General features: G+C 43.5%; 2 protein-coding genes across 3 annotated transcripts; one reads left to right on the forward strand and one right to left on the reverse strand.

Moving 5' to 3' along the window:
* The first annotated feature begins 269 nt into the window (after positions 1 to 269).
* LOC121576489 (zinc finger protein 420) lies at positions 270 to 5,455 on the forward strand. 2 transcript variants are annotated; one of them, XM_041889664.2, is made up of 7 exons: positions 270 to 430; positions 882 to 1,084; positions 1,201 to 1,302; positions 1,468 to 1,563; positions 1,674 to 1,784; positions 1,895 to 2,018; positions 2,151 to 5,455. In XM_041889664.2, exons 1-7 carry the CDS (start codon positions 403 to 405, stop codon positions 4,877 to 4,879), a joined length of 3,393 nt encoding a protein of 1,130 aa, XP_041745598.1. In that variant the 5' UTR covers positions 270 to 402; the 3' UTR covers positions 4,880 to 5,455. The 2 variants fall into 2 exon arrangements, with proteins under 2 accessions (XP_041745598.1, XP_041745607.1); XM_041889673.2 differs by lacking the exons at positions 270 to 430; positions 882 to 1,084; positions 1,201 to 1,302 and having other exon boundaries at positions 1,480 to 1,571.
* LOC121576551 (ER lumen protein-retaining receptor 2) lies at positions 5,147 to 20,141 on the reverse strand. The gene is made up of 5 exons (XM_041889788.1): positions 19,825 to 20,141; positions 18,252 to 18,352; positions 8,471 to 8,629; positions 8,100 to 8,352; positions 5,147 to 6,596 (listed from the first exon to the last, which is right to left on the reverse strand). Exons 1-5 carry the CDS (start codon positions 19,913 to 19,915, stop codon positions 6,562 to 6,564), a joined length of 639 nt encoding a protein of 212 aa, XP_041745722.1. The 5' UTR covers positions 19,916 to 20,141; the 3' UTR covers positions 5,147 to 6,561.
* Positions 20,142 to 20,281: the final 140 nt, after the last annotated feature.

Here is a 20,281-nt window from a genome sequence, read left to right on the forward strand (position 1 = left end):
GTTACGAATTTATATCGGAGTATTTCCATTGTTGAGCGGTCACTCGACTATCTTGTCAATATAATAGAACATCTTTGTCATTGCGCTATTAACGGAAGCGCTGGTCAGCAGTCCTACTGTAAAATTATTCCGTATGGAATTAATTGCACTGCTCTGTTCTGCGCCAGCGAGTAATTTTTTGTTTCGCTCTAGCGATCTTGTGCGGAACCATTGCAGTGTCGAAATAGCTTCCACACGGATGTAAAATCGGGACCAAAACGACCATTGAGCCACCATCTTTGATTGAGGTACAAAAGATAACGACCTAACGTTTTTTTGTGCAAATTTACGAGTAAACGTGGCTATTATTAACCTCATTATCATACCTAACGTTTTCGGATGTAACGGCAAGGAACACTCAAGATGGAAAGACACATCCATGGGGGAAAAGGTAAAACATGACTTTTAGCTAAAAAGGTAGCTAGACAGTGGATAGGAAGAATAGCAGTAGCTACATGGCGAGCTAGCTAGCTAAGTGGCTAACTTCCTGAAACCGAATGTTGATTTTTTTATTTAACCTTTATTTAACCAGGTAAGCCAGTTGAGAACAACTGCGACCTGAAGAACATAAACAAAAAAAAAACATGTCTTTGTCACAAAGCCCGTTGCATCTGCATTCCTTGTTGTTTGGGGTTGTAGTCTGGGTATCTGTATAGCAATTTGTGACAACTGCTGATGTAAGAAGGGCTTTATAAAATACATTTGATTAATTAACTAATTGTTGCTCATCGTTCTCACATCTTTGATTGTTTTATTGTTTGGTCAACAAGTTATAGTGTGATGTGCAATAAGAGGTGCTTATAAATGGATTTGTGAACAACTAAGTCAATATCTGTTTTCAGGTCCCCCTCTTCCTCTCCCCTCTCTGCGCCTCATGGTCCCACCACTGCGGTTGGTCTCAGCAGCCATCTGGCAAACAATACAGCAGAGACACGTGATGGATTATGGGATGCTGGAGGAGTTTGTTACCATGGTCACAGAGATGGTTCCAGAGCTTCTGAACAACAGTCAGAGGGCCCAACTTATTCTGGGTCTTCGAGCACGGGTGAGAAGGAGAGACGGAACTAGTGCTCATTATGTGGGGAACGATGGGATATGATAATATTTAGTCATCTTTACTGTCGCAAATAAGTATTCCTTACTGGTTTGCTCTGGTTTCAGCTGGTGCTGGAGTTGTGTCGCTCTAAGCCGATCACAGACCCCCAGACCATTCAGCCACACCTGGACAGGATACAGACCCTCACACCTCTCTGGGGAACACAGGTGAGCTCCTTAGGGTAGAGACTCAGCTACTGTCTAAATCAGTCAGTCATAGACATATTTCTGATATGACAATGATACATTATGGCAAAAACATATGCAGACTAAATGACAAGCTATCATCTAGATGTCCTGATGAAGGCAACATGTTTATATTCTGTTTTTCAGGCGACTGATGCAGAGGTAGGATTATCTGAATCCAACTTCCTGGGGCTGGTTCAAACCCTTCTGAAAGACTCAGATGAGAGGAAACATTTCTTCCAGGTCAGTGAGTGAGTATGTGGGTATGGAATAGCCGTGGGTCATTTCCACAAATTAAATAATAGTCTCCTCTGAGATGTTTTCATAGCTCATATTTCATTACTCTGTTTTAGGATGTTTTTCCTGTAGAATTTGGTCCCAGTTATGACGCAGCCATACAGAAACTCATGTGGCAATTTCTTTCGAGACTTGAGAAGCTACTTCCCATATCAAACTTCCAACAGGTACTTATAGAAATAAAATACAATCATATAGAGGAACCATGGGCTTGGCACTTAGGCTTTGTGGGAATTCTACCTATATTCCTTCTAACTCTGTATTCCTAATTTTTCAGGCTTCCTCGCTGCTTGGCGATGTTCCCTCTGTTCTGGAGGAATGTGTTGAGTCTGTGTCTCACCCTCAGCAGCTGAAAACCCTGCTTCAGTACCACAGAGACCTCAGCCCACTGGACAACCATGGTAGGCATCTCTCACAGGACCCATCATTTTCATGCTTTATATGATGATTTGTTTTGTCACACCCAAATGGCAAATTACATCTATCGAGCATTACTGTGTTGAGTTTTGGTTCCCTTATTCCTTTTTTCACAGACCCTCCATCTTCCACCGATGGGGACTGCATTCTCTCAGCTCTCTGTCTTCCTCCTGTGGAACGGGTGGTGATTTCAACAGAGGTGGAGAAAGAAGGAACAAGTATGGATGTAAAAGAAAGGGAAGGGGTGGATAGCAGGTCAGGGGAATGTGAGAAAAACAAAACTTCCTCTGTTAGTGATGAGGATGATGCAGAGTTTGCTGACCAAGTGACAGAGGTGGATCCGGAGTATGAAACAGTGATGGTTATAGGGGAAGATGGGATAGAAAAGCCTTTCAAACTTCTCAAAAAGCCCCCCCAAAAGAAAGAGGAAACCCATAGTGAAAAATGCAGAAGAAAGGCCAAACCTGGACAAAAGATAAGCATAGGCGTGTCTAAAGAAATCATATCCTCCATGATACAAAAGCCCTCCGTGGACCTACAAGGGATTGTTATCGCTAACGTAACACAGACCCCCACATCCAATCAAAAGGTCGTCGGGAGAGCCAAAAGGTCTCTGGAGCGGAGGACATGCAAGGTGTGTGGTAAGGTCGTTCAGCGTCCTGCAGTCTTGAGGAAACACATGGTGACTCACACTGGTGACTGGCCCTATCAATGTCCCACCTGTAAGAAGATTTACAAGACTTTGGGAAGCTTCCAGGAACATACTGAAAAATGTGTCTTTCCTATTGAGGAAATGCCTGAGGAAAGTGGGCCGTCCATATCAGTGATGCAATACAAGGGTCTGATGTTGAAGAAAATTTTACCGCGTCCGCCAGGACAAAAAGTAGCCCAAAACGAAAAAAACCAAAAACGCATTGTCTGCAAGACATGTCCAGTTTGTGGGAAGACTTTAGCCACAAGTTCAAGCATGAAGCGGCATCAGATTATCCACACCGAGCCCAAAAAGTGCAGAGTGTGCGAACAGGTCTTCCCTAACCCTTCTGAACTGAAGATCCACATGGAGTCCCATCCGAAGAAAGGCATCCATCAATGTAGTAACTGTGAGAGGACTTTCAAGCACGATTACAGTGTGAAGGCTCATGAAGAGGCTTGTCTGTTTCTGAGTCGTCAACAAGGGGAGCTTGGAGAGGGCAGTGTTCTTCCAGCTGCGGGGCAGACAGAACAAGGGCCATCAGGCAGTACACACCAGCAGAGCATGACATGTGAAGCAGAAATCCTACAACTCTCTGCAACTCTGAGCAAACAGAATTCTGCCTTCACCTACATGCATTCTGTGGAGGGGTCATCCGCAAGAGCCAAAAGGTCCCTGGAGCGTAGGACATGCAAGGTGTGTGGTAAGGTCGTCCAGCGTCCTGCAGTCTTGAGGAAACACATGGTTACCCACACTGGTGACTGGCCCTATCGATGTCCCACCTGTAAGAAGATTTACAAGACCTTGAGAAGCTTCCAGAAACATATTGAAAGATGTGTCTTTCCTATTGAGGAAACTCCTAAGGACAGTGAGTCGTCCTCCACCAATGCAACCAAAGACCCATCTTCTTCCCCGGAACCCAGTGCACCAGTAGGATCATCCAAACGCTGTGCAAGGTGTCCTATTTGCCATAAATTTATATTGGGATACCTGCGATATCACATTCTCTCTCACTCAGATGAGCGCCCACATGCTTGCCCTCGTTGTGGGTCGAAGTACAAGTTCGACTTTGTATTGAGGAGGCACATGAGACTGTTCTGCAAGGTGAAGAAGGGTGAACCTGTTGAATTGGGGGAAAAGAAAGTCCACAAGTGTAACGAGTGTGGGAAGGAATTCGGGCTAAAATCCACACTGACGGCACACAAGCGCATCCACAACCCGCTTCGCTGCGCCTATTGCCGAAGGATGTTCCCAGACCAAGAAACGCTTGCAATACACAAGGTAGAGCACAAACCGGTTCAATGCACCATGTGTGAGAAGAGCTTCAATGTGATAAGGTACCTCTCCAGACACTACGTGGATGACCATCAGTTCAGCGGGCCGTTCCGCTGCACCTACTGCGAGAGAAGCTATGCTGATTTAGCAGCTCTCATCAGACACCAGAGGACTCACACTGGCGGGGAGCCCCCATACAAGTGCTCCCATTGTCCAAAGAAGTTCCATTTTGAAACTGCTCTTGTGACACACCAGAGAAAGCACACGGGAGAGAAACCATGCCTTTGCTGGGAGTGTGGAAAGACTTTCCAATCCAAGGGGATTCTGAAATCACACATGAATCGTGTTCACACTCCTCAGGTGAAACGCATCCCTTGTTCCCAGTGTAACAAAGTTTTCAGGGACAAAGGTCAAATGAAGATGCATGAGAATGTATACCACAAAGGGGTGCGTTACCCGTGCTCCTACTGCGGTAAGGGGTTCTACAGCCCTGCCCCATTGGCAAGACACGTGTTGATTCACACAGGGGAGAATCCTTATTCCTGCACATATAAGGAGTGTACAAGGGTTTTCAAATCGGCATCTGAACTGAGGATACACATGAGATACCATACTGGAGAGCGGCCGTTCAAGTGCAAGGACTGTGGGAAGGGTTTCGTTCAAGCCCATTATCTCACCATACACCGGCGAAGTCATACCGGGGAGAAGCCGTATCCATGTCTCACCTGTGACAAATCCTTCGGCACCTCCCATCAGTTGAGCAGACACATGAAGACTCACACGGGAGAGAAGCCCTACCAATGTATGGATTGCGGGAAAGCTTTCAATCGTAGAGACCGTTTGCGGACTCATCGAGACAAATGCCACCCAGCTTATTAGTCAATGTTCTATATATACTGATTGTGTTATTCAATTGTTGTAAATTAACTGCAAAATATGTAGCTTATGTAGCCAGTAGCAAATAACACTGCCTGAATTGAACATGCTCTAGCAATCCTACTATGTATAATGTTTTGAGTATCTCTATAGATTTCTTTTTTTACTATGGCTGTTGTGATTACTTAACCAATTTATCCTTCTGGGATTAATAAAGTACAGTCACACCACTCACTTCTCATTCAGTCAAGTCAGAAAGCCAGAGCCAAATGTTTCCCATAAAAATCTTTATTTGTGGTGGCAACATCATGCAAAAGAAAACTCAGTAAAAAAAAATCCTAACAAGATGGAATGATCTGCCTGTGAGGACAAAAATTATAGGCAGATGCCTTTAAAATAAGAAAATAATTCTGGTTCCAATTCAACAATGCCCATAGAATCATGTTTGTCACAAAGATCAACAGCTAGACCTCTTCTAAAGTGAGCTCAACAATATGCACATCATGTAGACAATTCTATGGACATTGTCCATTACTGAAAGAAGGAAAGTAACACTAAATATATAACTGAATAGAACATGAACAGTTTCAGGAGCTGATCCCTGCATTGGTAGCCTATTAACTAATTTCCAACACTTTTAGAAGAGCCATTTTGAAATTAGACTTGGATATTTAAATATAGATACACCATCAAACAATGGGCTAAGAAAATGTTTTGGTGTAAATGTGAATTTAAATGAAAGCCATTTACAGCAATGCAGATGCGGCAGTTACTGTATCAGTGAAAACATCTCTATGGGGGTGTGAGTGATATAGGTCTCAAATCTACTGAAAATATACAGTTAATTCAAATAGCAGGTGACAGTTACAGGTAAATTCCAACTTCACATTGATTTGTTTTTTATTTTATCTTGTCAGTTTGGGGAGATATTAAGTATTGACCAGGAAATGAATGAACAGTTTTAACTGGCCATCTTTATACAGGAATGTACACAATATCCTCAAAACAAGGTTTTCCAGCCAAAGCCAAGGGGATACAACGCCTGTATTACACTTCCGCTCCATTGGGATTCAGGACAAAACAATGTACATTTATTGAGTTTGCAAATACTCTTACAAACGGTTTAGTCAATATCCCACCACAAGAAGCCGGCTCCAATATTTTACAGTGCCAAATCAAAGGCAATTTGTTTTCGGCTCTCATTCACTAATGTGCCAAATCATCGGAGAGAGAGAGCACACATTTTTATGTAGAAAAATGATTACTTTTTTTCTTCCTTTATACAGAGTAATAAAAAAAGTAAGGCAAGATGCATCAAACAGAAGTCCGAAAGCTGCGGATGGCCTCTTCAGGTTGGTTCTGGGGTGTATTCAGCGAGGTGAAGCGTTCAAAGCGTTGCAGATAGAAATATAATGAATTGAGCCGACAACGATTTTCTAGCTCTACATAACAATCGTATCTGTTCTACACAGTACATTTCTATCTGAGAGCCCTTAAGTTTGCAGCCCCCTGAACAGGCCCATGGGTGTCGCTGATAGTGGTCAGGAGACGGGACAAACTGTAAAAGTCTAACTCTGTCTGACGCATCTTACACTGGGAGGGGAGAGGGGAGTGGAGGGGGGGTCAATGGTTTCCTTTGCTGCCCCCCCCCCCCACGAGTCTGCCAAATCGCTGATCTTTGGCACTTAGGCTGGCAGACTTAGCTTCTTTCCTTTCAGTACTGAAACAGAGGAGAGATGTTTAGGTTCAACGGATGAGCTCAGCACATTTTCTTCTTACATCTGTGACAACGGATACCAGACGCTCCTGGTGAGTGTTGACAGTGACAAGCCAATCGTATATACTGGACTTTAAGACCCTAGGCTTCCACATTGAGAGTAGGAGTAATGTGCCTGGTTAGTTAGCCAACGTATACAAATGCTGAACCATTATAGCTCCCAGTCAATATAGAACGGAGTAAGATAACGGTACTATCAGGCTCTGACGAATCACAAGTCAAAGTTCATGCTAGCTTATTTATGCTGCACGGCCTCATTAAGTCACCATGCGCGATATACCCAGCCCCATTTTCAATTTTTTTTGCTTTGCGTCCAAACGTACCCCATAGAACACTTAATGCCTCATTCACATTACATCTCAGCAGTCTGTTGCGTTGCACCGGATGTCATTCATTTAAATTGGGACCGTATGCAATGGAGTGGTATCGCAGCGCCGCCTTGCGGTTGAAGGCTCCGTTGCGAAACGGATGGTGCATACTTTTAAATTTCTCCAAACTCTGTGTCGTCATCAGTGCACTTCAACGCAGCCAAAGTCCGTCAATAGAACAGGAAGTTACCAAACTACAGAAGTTTCAAGTTTTAATGTCACGTGCACAAGTACAGCGAAATGCTTTTCTTGCAAGCTATAAACCCAACAATGCAGTAATCAATATCAATGTAGTACTAACAATAACAAGGTAGAACAAACACTCAATTAAAAAGAAGAACAAGTAAGAAGCTATATACAGGTGAACAAGATGAAGATCTGTGATTTTCAGCGATGGCTTTATGGGATTGCTAGCAGCTTGTAAACAATTAACCATTCCTATAAGTGAGTACTATTTTAATAGTATTGTTAAAATATACACACTGGCTGTTAAACCAATTATATAATGACTGTTGCCTTCAGTTGAAGTTTGTGATGGTAATTACTTTTTTGATGGTACCTAGCTTTTAGCTACCGTAGGCTAGCTATCTAGCCGCTTAATAAGCTAGAAATAATGGCTTTTAGCTAGCTAGCTGCTCTGTAAAATAGCTTGACTTGCAAGAAAATGTGAGAAACAAGTTTAGGAAAAAGTTATTAAAATAAACGTTTTCTTATCACCTGAAACAATACATTTCTCCTGTATTGAATGAAAAAGCAATTTTGCAATCTCCCAAAATAAATGTGATCTCTGACAAGAGACTAGGCTGTCCTCCATCTTGTCTTGCATTGTGTCATCTTCATGCAATATGTTTCCGCTACTGGATGGAGAACATGGGGTTTCTATGCTCTCCGTCCAGTAACGGAACCAGATTGCATGAAGATGACATACGGCGTAATGAAATACGTCACGATGTGAATGGGGCATTACTCCAAGCACTCTTTGTGTAACAGTTTCTGCGACTGTAAGATAAGTGAATAAAAGGACACTACAGCATCACACTTAGGAAATAAGTTGGAAGAAGACTGCAGCTCGACTCACCCTTCGTTACATACAGATAGAAGAAGTCGCAATAGAGGATTGTCTGAACGACACCGGCCACGATAGCGATCATGTCGAAGAAGCCCTCGAAATAGAAGCGCCAGATCCAGTTGATGAGGTAGAGAGCCCGGTACAGGCCCAGGAAGAACAGATAGTGGGTGGTGATGGTCTCTGCCTCGCCAGTCTTACTGATCATGAAGAGCTGGGGCAAGATGGCCACCGACTCCAGGTAGATGGAGAACGTCCAAAGGATCTGGAGGGGGAGGGAGAGGAGATGGGAAGGGAGAGGAGATGGAGAGTTGCTGTATAAGACACTGATGCAGTATGCCCTCATCATGCCAAGACAACTGTGTGTGTGTGTGTGGCCTTACCTCGAGAGGAGAGAAGTCGTGGTTGACAAGGAAAGCCAGCCCTCCCACGGGGACGACCAGGAACTCCACTCTGAAGGTGTCATGGTTACCGTCGTAGGTGGCCTTGAACTTAGTGTAGATGAGGTACACGGTGGCGTACGCACAGCCAATGTAAATGACCTGAAACAATACAATCCACCAATCAAGGGAGACGATACATACAGCACTCTGATTCGACGATCCCTTTACTGTAGCTTGGAAGGTAGGTAGGTGTGTGTGTGTTTAAATCCAAGTTAGGTTAACCCAGGGGTCTCCAACAGGTAGATCCCCAGCTACCAGTAGCTTGCAGCCCACCTAGGAGTAGCTCGCCAATCAATTCTGAAAGTACAGTGCATTTGGAAAGTATTCAGACCCCTTGACTTTTCCACATTTTGTTACGTTACAGCCTTATTCTAAAATGGATTAAACAAAAAAATTGTGTAGATTGATGAGGAACAATACCCCATAATGACAAAGCTCAGGTACATACGGTTTCCATTGATCAGCCTTAAGATGTTTCTACAACTTGATTGGACACCAACTGTGGTAAATTATATTGATTGGACATGATTTGGAAAGGCACACACCTGTCTATATAAAGGTCCCACAGTCGACAGTGCATGTCAGAGCAAAAACCAAGCCATGATGTCGAAGGAATTGTCCGTAGACAGGATTGTGTCGAGGCACAGATCTGGGGAGGGTACCAAAAAATGGCTGTAGCATTGAAGGTCCCCAATAATACAGTGGCCTCCATCATTCTTAAATGGAAGAAGTTTGGAACCACCAAGACTCTTCCTAGAGCTGACCGCCCGTCCAAACTGAGCAATCGGGGGAGAAGGGCCTTGGTCAGGGAGGTGACCAACAACCAGATGATCACTCTGACAGAGCTCCAGAGTTCCTCTGTGGAGATGGAAGGACCTTCCAGAAGCACAACCATTTCTGCAGCACTCCACCAATCAGGCCTTTATGGTAGAGTGGCCAGATGGAAGCCACTCCTCAGTAAAACGCACGACAGCCAGCTTGGAGTTTTCCCAAAAGGCACCTAAAGGACTCTCAGACCATGAGAAACAAGATTATCTGGTCTGATGAAACCAAGATTGAACTCTTTGGCCTGCATGCCAAGCGTCACGTCTGGCATCATGCTGTGGGGAAATTTTTTGGCGGAAGGGACTGGGAGACTAGTCAGGATCGAGGGAAAAGATGAACGGAGCAAAGTACAGAGAGATCCTTAATGAAACCTGCTCCAGAGCGCTCAGGACCTCAGACTGGGGCGAAGGTTCACCTTCCAACAGGACACCGACCCAAAGCACACAGCCAAGACAACGCAGGAGAGGCTTCGGGACAGGTTTCTGAATGTCCTTGAGTGGCCCAGCCTTAGCCCGGACTTGAGCCCGATCGAACATCTCTGGAGAGACCTGAAAATAGCTGTGCAGCGACGCTCCCCATCCAACCGGACAGAGCTTGAGAGGATCTGCAGAGAAGAATGTGAGAAACTCCTCAAATTCAGGTGTGCCAACCTTGTAGCGTCATACCCAAGAAGACTCGAGGCTGTAAACGCTACCAAAGGTGCTTCAACAAAGTACTGAATAAAGGGTCTGAATACTTATGTAAATGTGATATTTCCGTTTTTTATTTCTAATAAATTTGCTAACATTTCAAAAAACCTGTTTATGCTTTGCCATTATGGGGTATTGTGTGTAGATTGATGAGGGGGGGGAACAATTTAATCCATTTTAGAATAAGGCTGTAACATAACAAAATCTGGAAAAGGTCAAGGGGTCTGAATACCTTCCGAATGCACTGTACATGCATTTTTTAAAAGTGTTCCATTGCAAACTGTCAAAAATAAATCTCCCTGCTACTATCCAATCAAAGCCACATTGACATTATCCCACCCCCGATTAGCCACTATTGGCTTAAAAAGCCAAATGTAACAACATCTGTCAATAACTGTTCAGCAATATTGCCCGTCTGTCGGTTTGGTGTGCGCGTTTGTCTATGTAGCCAGTTAGTGATGCTAATGATAACCATCTTGTGGGTAGACAGAATGACTTTGCCAAAAAACCTTCTCAAATCTCAATTAAATGTTAACTGCAAAGTAGACTTACCTGACTATATGATTATTTGTATCAATTGGGTGGCCATTGTTTTGCAAACTGCCATGACGTGCTGCAGTAGTAGGCCAACAGCAGAAAATTGCTAGACCTACACATTCCTCTCTTGCTAGATGCGCAATTAAAAGAGGAATTACACTAACAACAAAAATCAAATTAGACCTCAATAATGGTCTTCTGATGCGATTCAAGCATTGTCATGGACTCAGAACACATACAGTTGAAGTCGGAAGTTTACATACACTTAGGTTGGAGTAATTAAAACTCGTTTTTCAATCACTCCACACATTTCTTGTTAACAAACTATAGATTTGGCAAGTCGGTTAGGACATCTACATTGTTTACAGACAGATTATTTCATTTACGATTCACTGTATCACAATTCCAGTGGGTCAGAAGTTTACATACACTATGTTGACTGTGCCTTTAAACAGCTTGGAAAATTCCAGAAAATGATGTCATGGCTTTAGAAGCTTCTGATAGGCTAATTGACATCATTTGAGTCAATTGGAGGTGTACCTGTGGATGTATTTCAAGGCCTAACTTCAAACTCAGTGCCTCTTTGCTTGACATCATGGGAAAATCCCTCCCAAAAAAATCAGCCAAGACCTCAGAAAAAAAATTGTAGACCTCCAAAAGTCTGGTTCATCCTTGGGAGCAATTTCCAAATGCCTGAAGGTACCACGTTCATCTGTACAAACAATAGTACGCAAGTATAAACACCATAGGACCACGCAGCCGTCATATCGCTCAGGAAGGAGACACGTTCTGTCTCCTAGAGATGAACGTACTTTGGTGCGAAAAGTGCAAATCAATCCCAGAACAACAGCAAAAGGACCTTGTGAAGATGCTGGAGGAAACAGGTACAAATATCTATATCCACAATAAAACGAGTCCTATATCGACATAACCTGAAAGGCCGCTCAGCAAGGAAGAAGCCACTGCTCCAAAACCGCCATAAAAAAGCCAGACTACGGTTTGCAACTGCACATGGGGACAAAGATCGTACTTTTGGGAGAAATGTCCTCTGGTCTGATGAAACAAAAATAGAACTGTTTGGCCATAATGACCATCGTTATGTTTGGAGGAAAAAGGGGGTTGCTTGCAAGCCGAAGAACACCATCCCAACCATGAAGCACGGGGTGGCAGCATCATGCTGTGGGGGTGCTTTACTGCAGGAGGGACTGGTGCACTTCACAAAATAGATGGCATCATGAGGAAGGAAAATGATGTGGATATATTGAAGCAACATCTCAAGACATCAGTCAGGAAGTTAAAGCTTTGTCGCAAATGGCCTCAATCCTATAGAAAATTGGTGGCCAGAACTGAAAAAGCGTGTGTGAGCAAGGAGGCCTACAAACCTGACTCAGTTACACCAGCTCTGTCAGGAGGAATGGGCCAAAATTCACCCAACTTATTGTGGGAAGCTTGTGTAAGGCTTCCCGAAACGTTTGACCCAAGTTAAACAATTTAAAGGCAATGCTACCAAATACTAATTGAGTGTAAGTAAACTTCTGACCCACTGGGAATGTGATGAAAGAAATAAAAGCTGAAAGAAATTATTTTTTTAACTATTATTCTGACATTTCACATTCTTAAAATAAAGTGGTGATCCTAACTGACCTAAGACAGGGAATTTCTACTAGGATTAAATGTGAGGAATTGTGAAAAACCGAGTTTTAATGTATTTGGCTAAGGTGTATGTAAACTTCAGACTTCAACTGTACATGTTCATTGTTTCTCTATGAATAATTGTAACATTGAGTACCGAAATAAATCCCAAAACAGGAAAATGAAACAGGACACTGAATTCGGGAAAATAATCATGTTATTGGTTCCCCTTAGAGTATTTAGCAGGTATATTGACAGAAAACATCTCTTGTACACCAAGGACCCGGGGAAGAGTTGCAGGTTAGAGGAGAAGAATGTGCCAATTTGAAAGCTATAAAAAAAAAATATATATATATAAAAAATTGTAGCTTGCGACAGGTTAAAGTAGTAAATGCTAGAAAAGGTTGCAGACCCCTGAGTTAACCACAGTGTCTTCAGAAAGTATTCATACCCATTGACTTATTCCACATTGTGTTAAAGACTGAATTCAAAATGTATTAAAATATTATTTTTTTCTCATCCATCTACACACAATAACCACATTATGACAAAGTGAAAATGTTTTTAGAAATGTTAGCAACTTTATTGAAATAGAAATGCATAAATATCTAAATTTACATAAGAATTCACCCCCGAGTCAATACTTTGTAAAAGCACCTTTGGCGGCGATTACAGCTTTAAGTCGTCATGGGTATGTCTATCAGCTTTGCACATCTGGATTTGGGGATTTTCTCCCATTCTTCCTTGGAGATTTTCTCAAGCTCTGTTAAGTTAGATGTGGAGCTGCGGTGAATAGCAATCTTCAAGTCTTTCCACAGATTTTCAATAGGATTCACGTCTGGGCTTTGGCTGGGCCACTTTCACATTCATGTTCTGAAGCCATTCCAGCATTGCTTTGGCTGCATGCTTGGGGTCATTGTCAGGTCTAAGGTCGTTTGCACTCTGAAGCAGGTTCTCAAAGATTTGCCTGTTTTTGGCTCCTAGTCTCTGCCGCTGAAAAGCATCCCCATAGCATGATGCTGCCTCCATGCTTCACGGTAGGGATAGTGTTAGACGGGTGATGAGCTGTGCCTGGTTTTCTCCAGACATAGCACTTTGCATTCAGGCCAAACAGTTCAATTTCTGTCTCATCAGACCACAGAATATTTTGACTTATGCTCTCAGTCTTTCACGTGCCTTTTTGCAAACTCCAGGCATGCTGCCATGTGCCTTTTTCTCAGGAGTGGCTTCCGTTTGGCCACTCTCTCAAAGCCCAGATTGGTGAAGTGCTGTAGAGATTGTTGTCCTTCTGGCAGGTTCTTCCATCTCAGCCAAGGAACTATGTAGTTCTGTCAGAGTGGTCATTGGGTTCTTGGTCACCTCCCTTACCATGGTCCTTCTTGCCCGGTGCTCAGTTTGGTCGGACGGCCAGCTCTAGGCAGAGTCTGGGTAGTTATGGTTTTTCCATTTCCCAATTATGGAGACCACTGTGGAAACTTTCAACACTCTAGAAATGGTTTTATACCCTTCCCCAGATATACGCCTCATCACAATTATATCTTGGAAATCTACGGACTGTTCCTTCGACCTCATGGTATAGTTTCTGCTCTGACATGCACTGTCAACTGTGGGACCTTATATAGACAGGTGTGTTTCTTTCGAAATCATGTCCAAACAATTGAATTGGCCACAGGTGGACTCCAATCAAGTTGTAGCCACAACAAGGATGATCGAAGGAAATTGGATGCACCAGAACTCCATTTAAAGTGTCATATCAAATGGGTGTCAATACTTATGTAAATGAGATATTTCTGTATTTCATTTAATACATTTCTAAAAACATGTTTTCACTGTCTTGCGGTATTGTGTGTAGATGGGTGAGAAAAATATATATATATATTTTATGCATTTTGAATTCAGGCTGTAACAACAAAATGTAGAATAAATGAAGGGGTTTGAATACTTTCTAAAGGCACTGTAGATACCTTACTAAAAGAAACCTCAATCACAGACAGACGAGAAAGTTAGCAAATTAGCTGCTTGTTGGGTTTTAAATGTACTAACTAGCGGTATCCATAGTTAGAGGTACACGCTTTGGACACACCCACTCACACACACCAATGAACCTTGGACATACAAGGGTGTGTCAACTTAACGGCACTTGTATTGACTTGTGAGTAGATCACTACTACAGAGCATGGTTGGGGTGTGTTAGTTTTTATTTTATTTTATTTATTTAACCTTTATTTAACCAGGTAAGCCAGTTGAGAACAAGTGCTCATTTACAACTGCGACCTGGTCAAGATAAAGCAAAGCAGTGCGAAAAAAAGAAAAAGATAACAGAGTTACATATGGAATAAACAAAACGTACAGTCAATAACACAATAGAAAATCTATATACAGTGTGTGCAAATGTAGTAAGTTATGGAAGTAAGGCAATAAATAGGCCATAGTGCAAAATAATTACAATTTAGTATTAACACTGGAGTGATAGATGTGCAGAAGATGATGTGCAAATAGAGATACTGGGGTGCAAATGAGCAAAATAAATAACAATGTAAATAACAATATGGGGATGAGGTAGATGGGTGGGCTAATTACAGATGGGCTGTGTACAGGTGCAGTGATCAGTAAGCTGCTCTGACAACTGATGCTTAAAGTTAGTGAGGGAGATAAGAGTCTCCAGCTTCAGAGATTTTTGCAGTTCATTCCAGTCATTTGCAGCAGAGAACTGGAAGCAATGGTGGCCAAAGGAGGTGTTGGCTTTGGGGATGACCAGTGAGATATTCCATGCTGGAACGCATACTACGGGTGGGTGTTGCTATGGTGACCAATGAGCTAAGACAAGGCAGGAATTTGCCTAGAAGTGATTTATAGATGACCTGGAGCCAGTGCGTTTGGCGACGAATATGTAGTGAGGGCCAGCCAACGAGAGCGTACAGGTCACAATGGTGGGTAGTATAAAAACGGATGGCACTGTGATAGACTACATCCAATTTGCTCAGTAGAGTGTTGGAAGCTACAGTGGGGGAAAAAACTATTTAGTCAGCCACCAATTGTGCAAGTTCTCCCACTTAAAAAGATGAGAGAGGCCTGTAATTTTCATCATAGGTACACGTCAACTATGACAGACAATTGAGGAAAAAAAAAAGAAAATCCAGAAAATCACATTGTAGGACTTTTAATGAATTTATTTGCAAATTATGGTGGAAAATAAGTATTTGGTCACCTACAAACAAGCAAGATTTCTGGCTCTCACAGACCTGTAACTTCTTCTTTAAGAGCCTCCACTCGTTACCTGTATTAATGGCACCTGTTTGAACTTATCAGTATAAAAGACACCTGTCCACAACCTCAAACAGTCACACTCCAAACTCCACTATGGCCAAGACCAAAGAGCTGTCAAAGGACACCAGAAACAAAATTGTAGACCTGCACCAGGCTGGGAAGACTGAATCTGCAATAGGTAAGCAGCTTGGTTTGAAGAAATCAACTGTGGGAGCAATTATTAGGAAATGGAAGACATACAAGACCACTGATAATCTCCCTCGATCTGGGGCTCCACGTAAGATCTCACCCCGTGGGGTCAAAATGATCACAAGAACGGTGAGCAAAAATCCCAGAACCACACGGGGGGACCTAGTGAATGACCTGCAGAGAGCTGGGACCAAAGTAACAAAGCCTACCATCAGTAACACACTACGCCGCCAGGGACTCAAATTCTGCAGTGCCAGATGTGTCCCCCTGCTTAAGCCAGTACATGTCCAGGCCCGTCTGAAGTTTGCTAGAGTGCATTTGGATGATCCAGAAGAGGATTGGGAGAATGTCATATGGTCAGATGAAACCAAAATAGAACTTTTTGGTAAAAACTCAACTCGTCGTGTTTGGAGGACAAAGAATGCTGAGTTGCATCCAAAGAACACCATACCTACTGTGAAGCATGGGGGTGGAAACATCATGCTTTGGGGCTGTTTTTCTGCAAAGGGACCACGACGACTGATCCGTGTAAAGGAAAGAATGAATGGGGCCACGTATCGTGAGATTTTGAGTGAAAACCTCCTTCCATCAGCAAGGGCATTGAAGATGAAACGTGGCTGGGTCTTTCAGCATGACAATGATCCCAAACACACCGCCCGGGCAACGAAGGAGTGGCTTCGTAAGAAGCATTTCAAGGTCCTGGAGTGGCCTAGCCAGTCTCCAGATCTCAACCCCATAGAAAATCTTTGGAGGGAGTTGAAAGTCTGTGTTGCCCAGCGACAGCCCCAAAACATCACTGCTCTAGAGGACATCTGCATGGAGGAATGGGCCAAAATACCAGCAACAGTGTGTGAAAACCTTGTGAAGACTTACAGAAAACGTTTGACCTGTGTCATTGCCAACAAAGGGTATATAACAAAGTATTGAGAAACTTTTGTTATTGACCAAATACTTATTTTCCACCATAATTTGCAAATAAATTCATTAAAAATCCTACAATGTGATTTTCTGGATTTTTTTCTCTCATTTTGTCTGTCATAGTTGACGTGTACCTATGATGAAAATTACAGGCCTCTCTCATCTTTTTAAGTGGGAGAACTTGCACAATTGGTGGCTGACTAAATCCTTTTTTCCCCACTGTATTTTGTAAATGACATCGCCGAAGTCAAGGATAGTCACTTTTACGAGGGCATGTTTAGCAGCATGAGTGAAGGAGGCTTTGTTGCGAAATAGGAAGCCGATTCTAGATTTAACTTTGGATTGGAGATGCTTAATGTGAGTCTGCAAGGAGAGTTTACGGTCTAACCAGACACCTAGGTATTTGTAGTTGTCCACATATTCTAAGTCAGACCCGCCGAGAGTAGTGATTCTAGTCGGGCGGGCGGGCGGGTGCAAGCAGCGTTCGATTGAAGAGCATGCATTTAGTTTTACTAGCGTTTAAGAGCAGTTGGAGGCCACCGAAGGAGTGTTGTATGGCATTGAAGCTCGTTTGGAGGTTTGTTAACACAGTGTCCAATGAAGGGCCAGATGTATACAAAATGGTGTCGTCTGCGTAGAGGTGGATCTGAGAGTCACCAGCAGCAAGAGCGACATCATTGATATACACAGAGAATAGAGTCGGCCCGAGAATTGAACCCTGTGGCACCCCCATAGAGACTGCCAGAGGCCCAGACAACAGGCCCTCCGATTTGACACATTGAACTCTATCTGAGAAGTTGTTGGTGAACCAGGCGAGGAAGTCATTTGAGAAACCAAGGCTATTTAGTATGCCAATAAGAATGCAGTGATTGACAGAGTCAAAAGCCTTGGCCAGATCGATGAAGACGGCTGCACAGTACTGTCTTTTATCGATCACGGTTATTATATCGTTTAGGACCTTGAGCGTGGCTGAGGTGCACCGATGACCAGCTCGGAAACCAGATTGCATATCGGAGAAGGTACGGTGGGATTCGAAATGGTCGGTGATCTGTTTGTTAACTTGGCTTTCAAATACTTTCGAAAGGCAGGGCAGGATGGATATAGGTCTGTAACAGTTTGGATCTAGAGTTTCACCCCCTTTGAAGAGGGGGATGACCGCGGCAGCTTTCCAATCTCTGGGGATCTCAGACGTTATGAAAGAGAGGTTGAACAGGCTAGTAATAGGGGTTGTGACAATTTCGGCAGCTAATTTTAGAAAGAAAGGGTCCAGATTGTCTAGCCCAGCTAATTTGTAGGGGTCCAGATTTTGCAGCTCTTTCAGGACATCAGCTATCTGAATTTGGGTGAAGGAGAAGCGGGGGGGGCATGGGCAAGTTGCAGCCGAGGGTGCAGAGCTGGTGGCCGGGGTAGGGGTAGCCAGGTGGAAAGCATGGCCAGCCGTAGCAAAATGCTTATTAAAAATTCTCGATTATCGTAGATTTATCGGTGGTGACAGTGTTTCCTAGCCTCAGTGCAGTGGGTAGCTGGGAGGAGGTGCTCTTATTCTCCATGGACTTTACAGTGTCCCAAAACTTTTTGGAGTTAGTGTTACTTGGACAAAGAGCTGTAAGAGGATGAGCCTGCCACCCTCATGGAGGTGAGGGGGTCCATGGTGTGTGTCTCACCTTCATGGTGGTGTTGTAGAGGGAGATGAAGGAGGTGAGCAGGTCCAGGTAGCGTGTGGTGAACACCAAGGCGAACAGGATCTGACTCTTCCCGGAGATACCTTTCAGAGAGAAACAACCAACCAACAGGTGTATGAGACGTCAGAGGTTGCTCTACTCTCCCGAACTCTGTGGTGGCCTCTTGGTAGGAAATCAAACCTGGCAAGCTAATTTTATCCCATTTCACATGCTAACCCAGTTAGGCCCTGCACCAGGCTTCTGTCCTCTCTAGCATGGCCAGATAGTGATGACTGTGATAAGAACTGTAAGACTTCCAAGGCGTTTTATTACAGGCAATCTAAACAGGCATAGATACTCACAGCTGCCCCTCAGAAGGCCTGCCTGCAAACACTGTCAAGTGGCAAGATGTCTCCTCACACCCACTTGTAATCAAGAAGCTCACAATACATTAATAACATTGCTAGTCTAGAGTATACTAAAGAATGTATTCAACTTCAGTGCTTGCAGTGGTGTGATTATAATGTTCCTAATGACAGGCTCAATACCTGAGCATAAACTGATTTTTGCCTGACTGGAATTGGTTTCACAAATCCAAACTCGTGTGGGCCACCTGCCTACTGAAGTTGTTGATCCATGACAGGTATCAGTGCCTCCTCTGACAGCTCAGATAATACATCCTAAACCTGACCTTTAACCCCAAACCAGTTTACACAACAGACTGCAACAAACATTGTATTCCCAGGGGACATTGGAATTGAACCAATTTCATTTTGTATAAGGTCAAGTCACAATGTTCTGCTCTAGCTGTGCATTCGACAGCTATTTCTCTTATCAGCGTTCAGTGACAGCGCTGCCATGTCAGAGGTCAGGCCAGGGTAGCATCGGCATGGGCGTTCAAAATAACTGTACTCGGTAAAATACGAGGTCAAATCATGAAGTCTGTGATCTTCGGGTCGGCACTCTAAAAAGAGGCCCAAGTTGTCGAGTTGGAATTCCGAGTTGGATGACCATTCAAATCGATTTTTCCCAGTCGGAGCTCGTTTGTTTCCGAGTTCCCAGTTGCTTTGAACGCAAAATAAACTAACAGGTTTCAGTACTACAACAGGGATGATGATGCATGACATATCACACACGGAAACCGGTTAGTGGCGCATTCGCCCGCTGCACTGATGGGTGCCCCCAAACTGACGTGCCCAGATCTGTTGCCTCACATCACTGCCTGGTCAGTAAATGAATGGGAGACTCAATTTAAGACAACTAGTTAGTTTGAATGTAACCAACATTGTATTCAAACACGAACCAACCAAATGTGTCATGATCACTGGGATTTAGGTGCATTTAATTTAGTTAGGTGTATTTTGGCCTTTCCCAACATTGTTAACTAGGCCGTGCTAACATCAACGCTAACAATCTGGTTGATAAAGCCACAAGCGCTAACGTCGTTACCTAGCTAGTAGCTAACTTGTCAACACAATAATCCACTGCACAGCAAGGAAATTTTGCTAGCTGGAATGGAGATGGAAATCGGAGATGTATGCAACTTGCAAATAGTCCAAATGTGAATCTTACTCACCGGCACACGACCTGGTTTTCCATATTTTTAGCAGTAGGATGATGATGGCTGCTAAATGGGAAAGATCGCCAGTGAATCTGAAAATATTCATGATTCTGCTGGGTGCTGCAGGCGGCGTTGCCTCCGTTAGCACGAATTTATACCCGTCAAAACAAATACAACCTTCTAGCCTCCGTTACTGACCGGTTTTAAACCTTATAAGAGGTTCTGTCAGGCACCTAAATCGACGTTTTTCTCGGTCTGAATGGGAAAATGTCAAGTAATGCGCGACGTGGCCAGGAGACGTGGCCAACTATAGCGGCGCCCAAATGCAAGCCGGGAAAAAGTTGACGTTACAGAATGGGACACGCCCGTATGAGGGGCACGTCCGTGATCACAGAAATTGAATTTCTATTCATTCTACTATATTTATTTAAAAAACTAAACTACAGACTAATCTGAGAATTTGACATTGGAA

Source organism: Coregonus clupeaformis, chromosome 1 (assembly GCF_020615455.1).
Source record: "Coregonus clupeaformis isolate EN_2021a chromosome 1, ASM2061545v1, whole genome shotgun sequence".
In the NCBI taxonomy this organism is placed as follows: Eukaryota; Metazoa; Chordata; class Actinopteri; order Salmoniformes; family Salmonidae; genus Coregonus; species Coregonus clupeaformis.

Excerpts from the sequence above, each read along its gene's own strand:
- LOC121576489 (XM_041889664.2), top strand. The coding sequence starts at position 403 with ATGGAAAGACACATCCATGGGGGAAAAG. Across the intron at positions 431-881 it reads ACACATCCATGGGGGAAAAG|GTCCCCCTCTTCCTCTCCCC; the intron begins GTAAAACATGAC and ends ATCTGTTTTCAG. Across the intron at positions 2,019-2,150 it reads CAGCCCACTGGACAACCATG|ACCCTCCATCTTCCACCGAT; the intron begins GTAGGCATCTCT and ends CTTTTTTCACAG.
- LOC121576551 (XM_041889788.1), bottom strand. The coding sequence starts at position 19,915 with ATGAATATTTTCAGATTCACTGGCGATCTTTCCCATTTAGCAGCCATC. Across the intron at positions 8,353-8,470 it reads ACGACTTCTCTCCTCTCGAG|ATCCTTTGGACGTTCTCCAT; the intron begins GTAAGGCCACAC and ends CTCCCCCTCCAG. Across the intron at positions 6,597-8,099 it reads CTATCTGTATGTAACGAAGG|TACTGAAAGGAAAGAAGCTA; the intron begins GTGAGTCGAGCT and ends CCTCTGTTTCAG.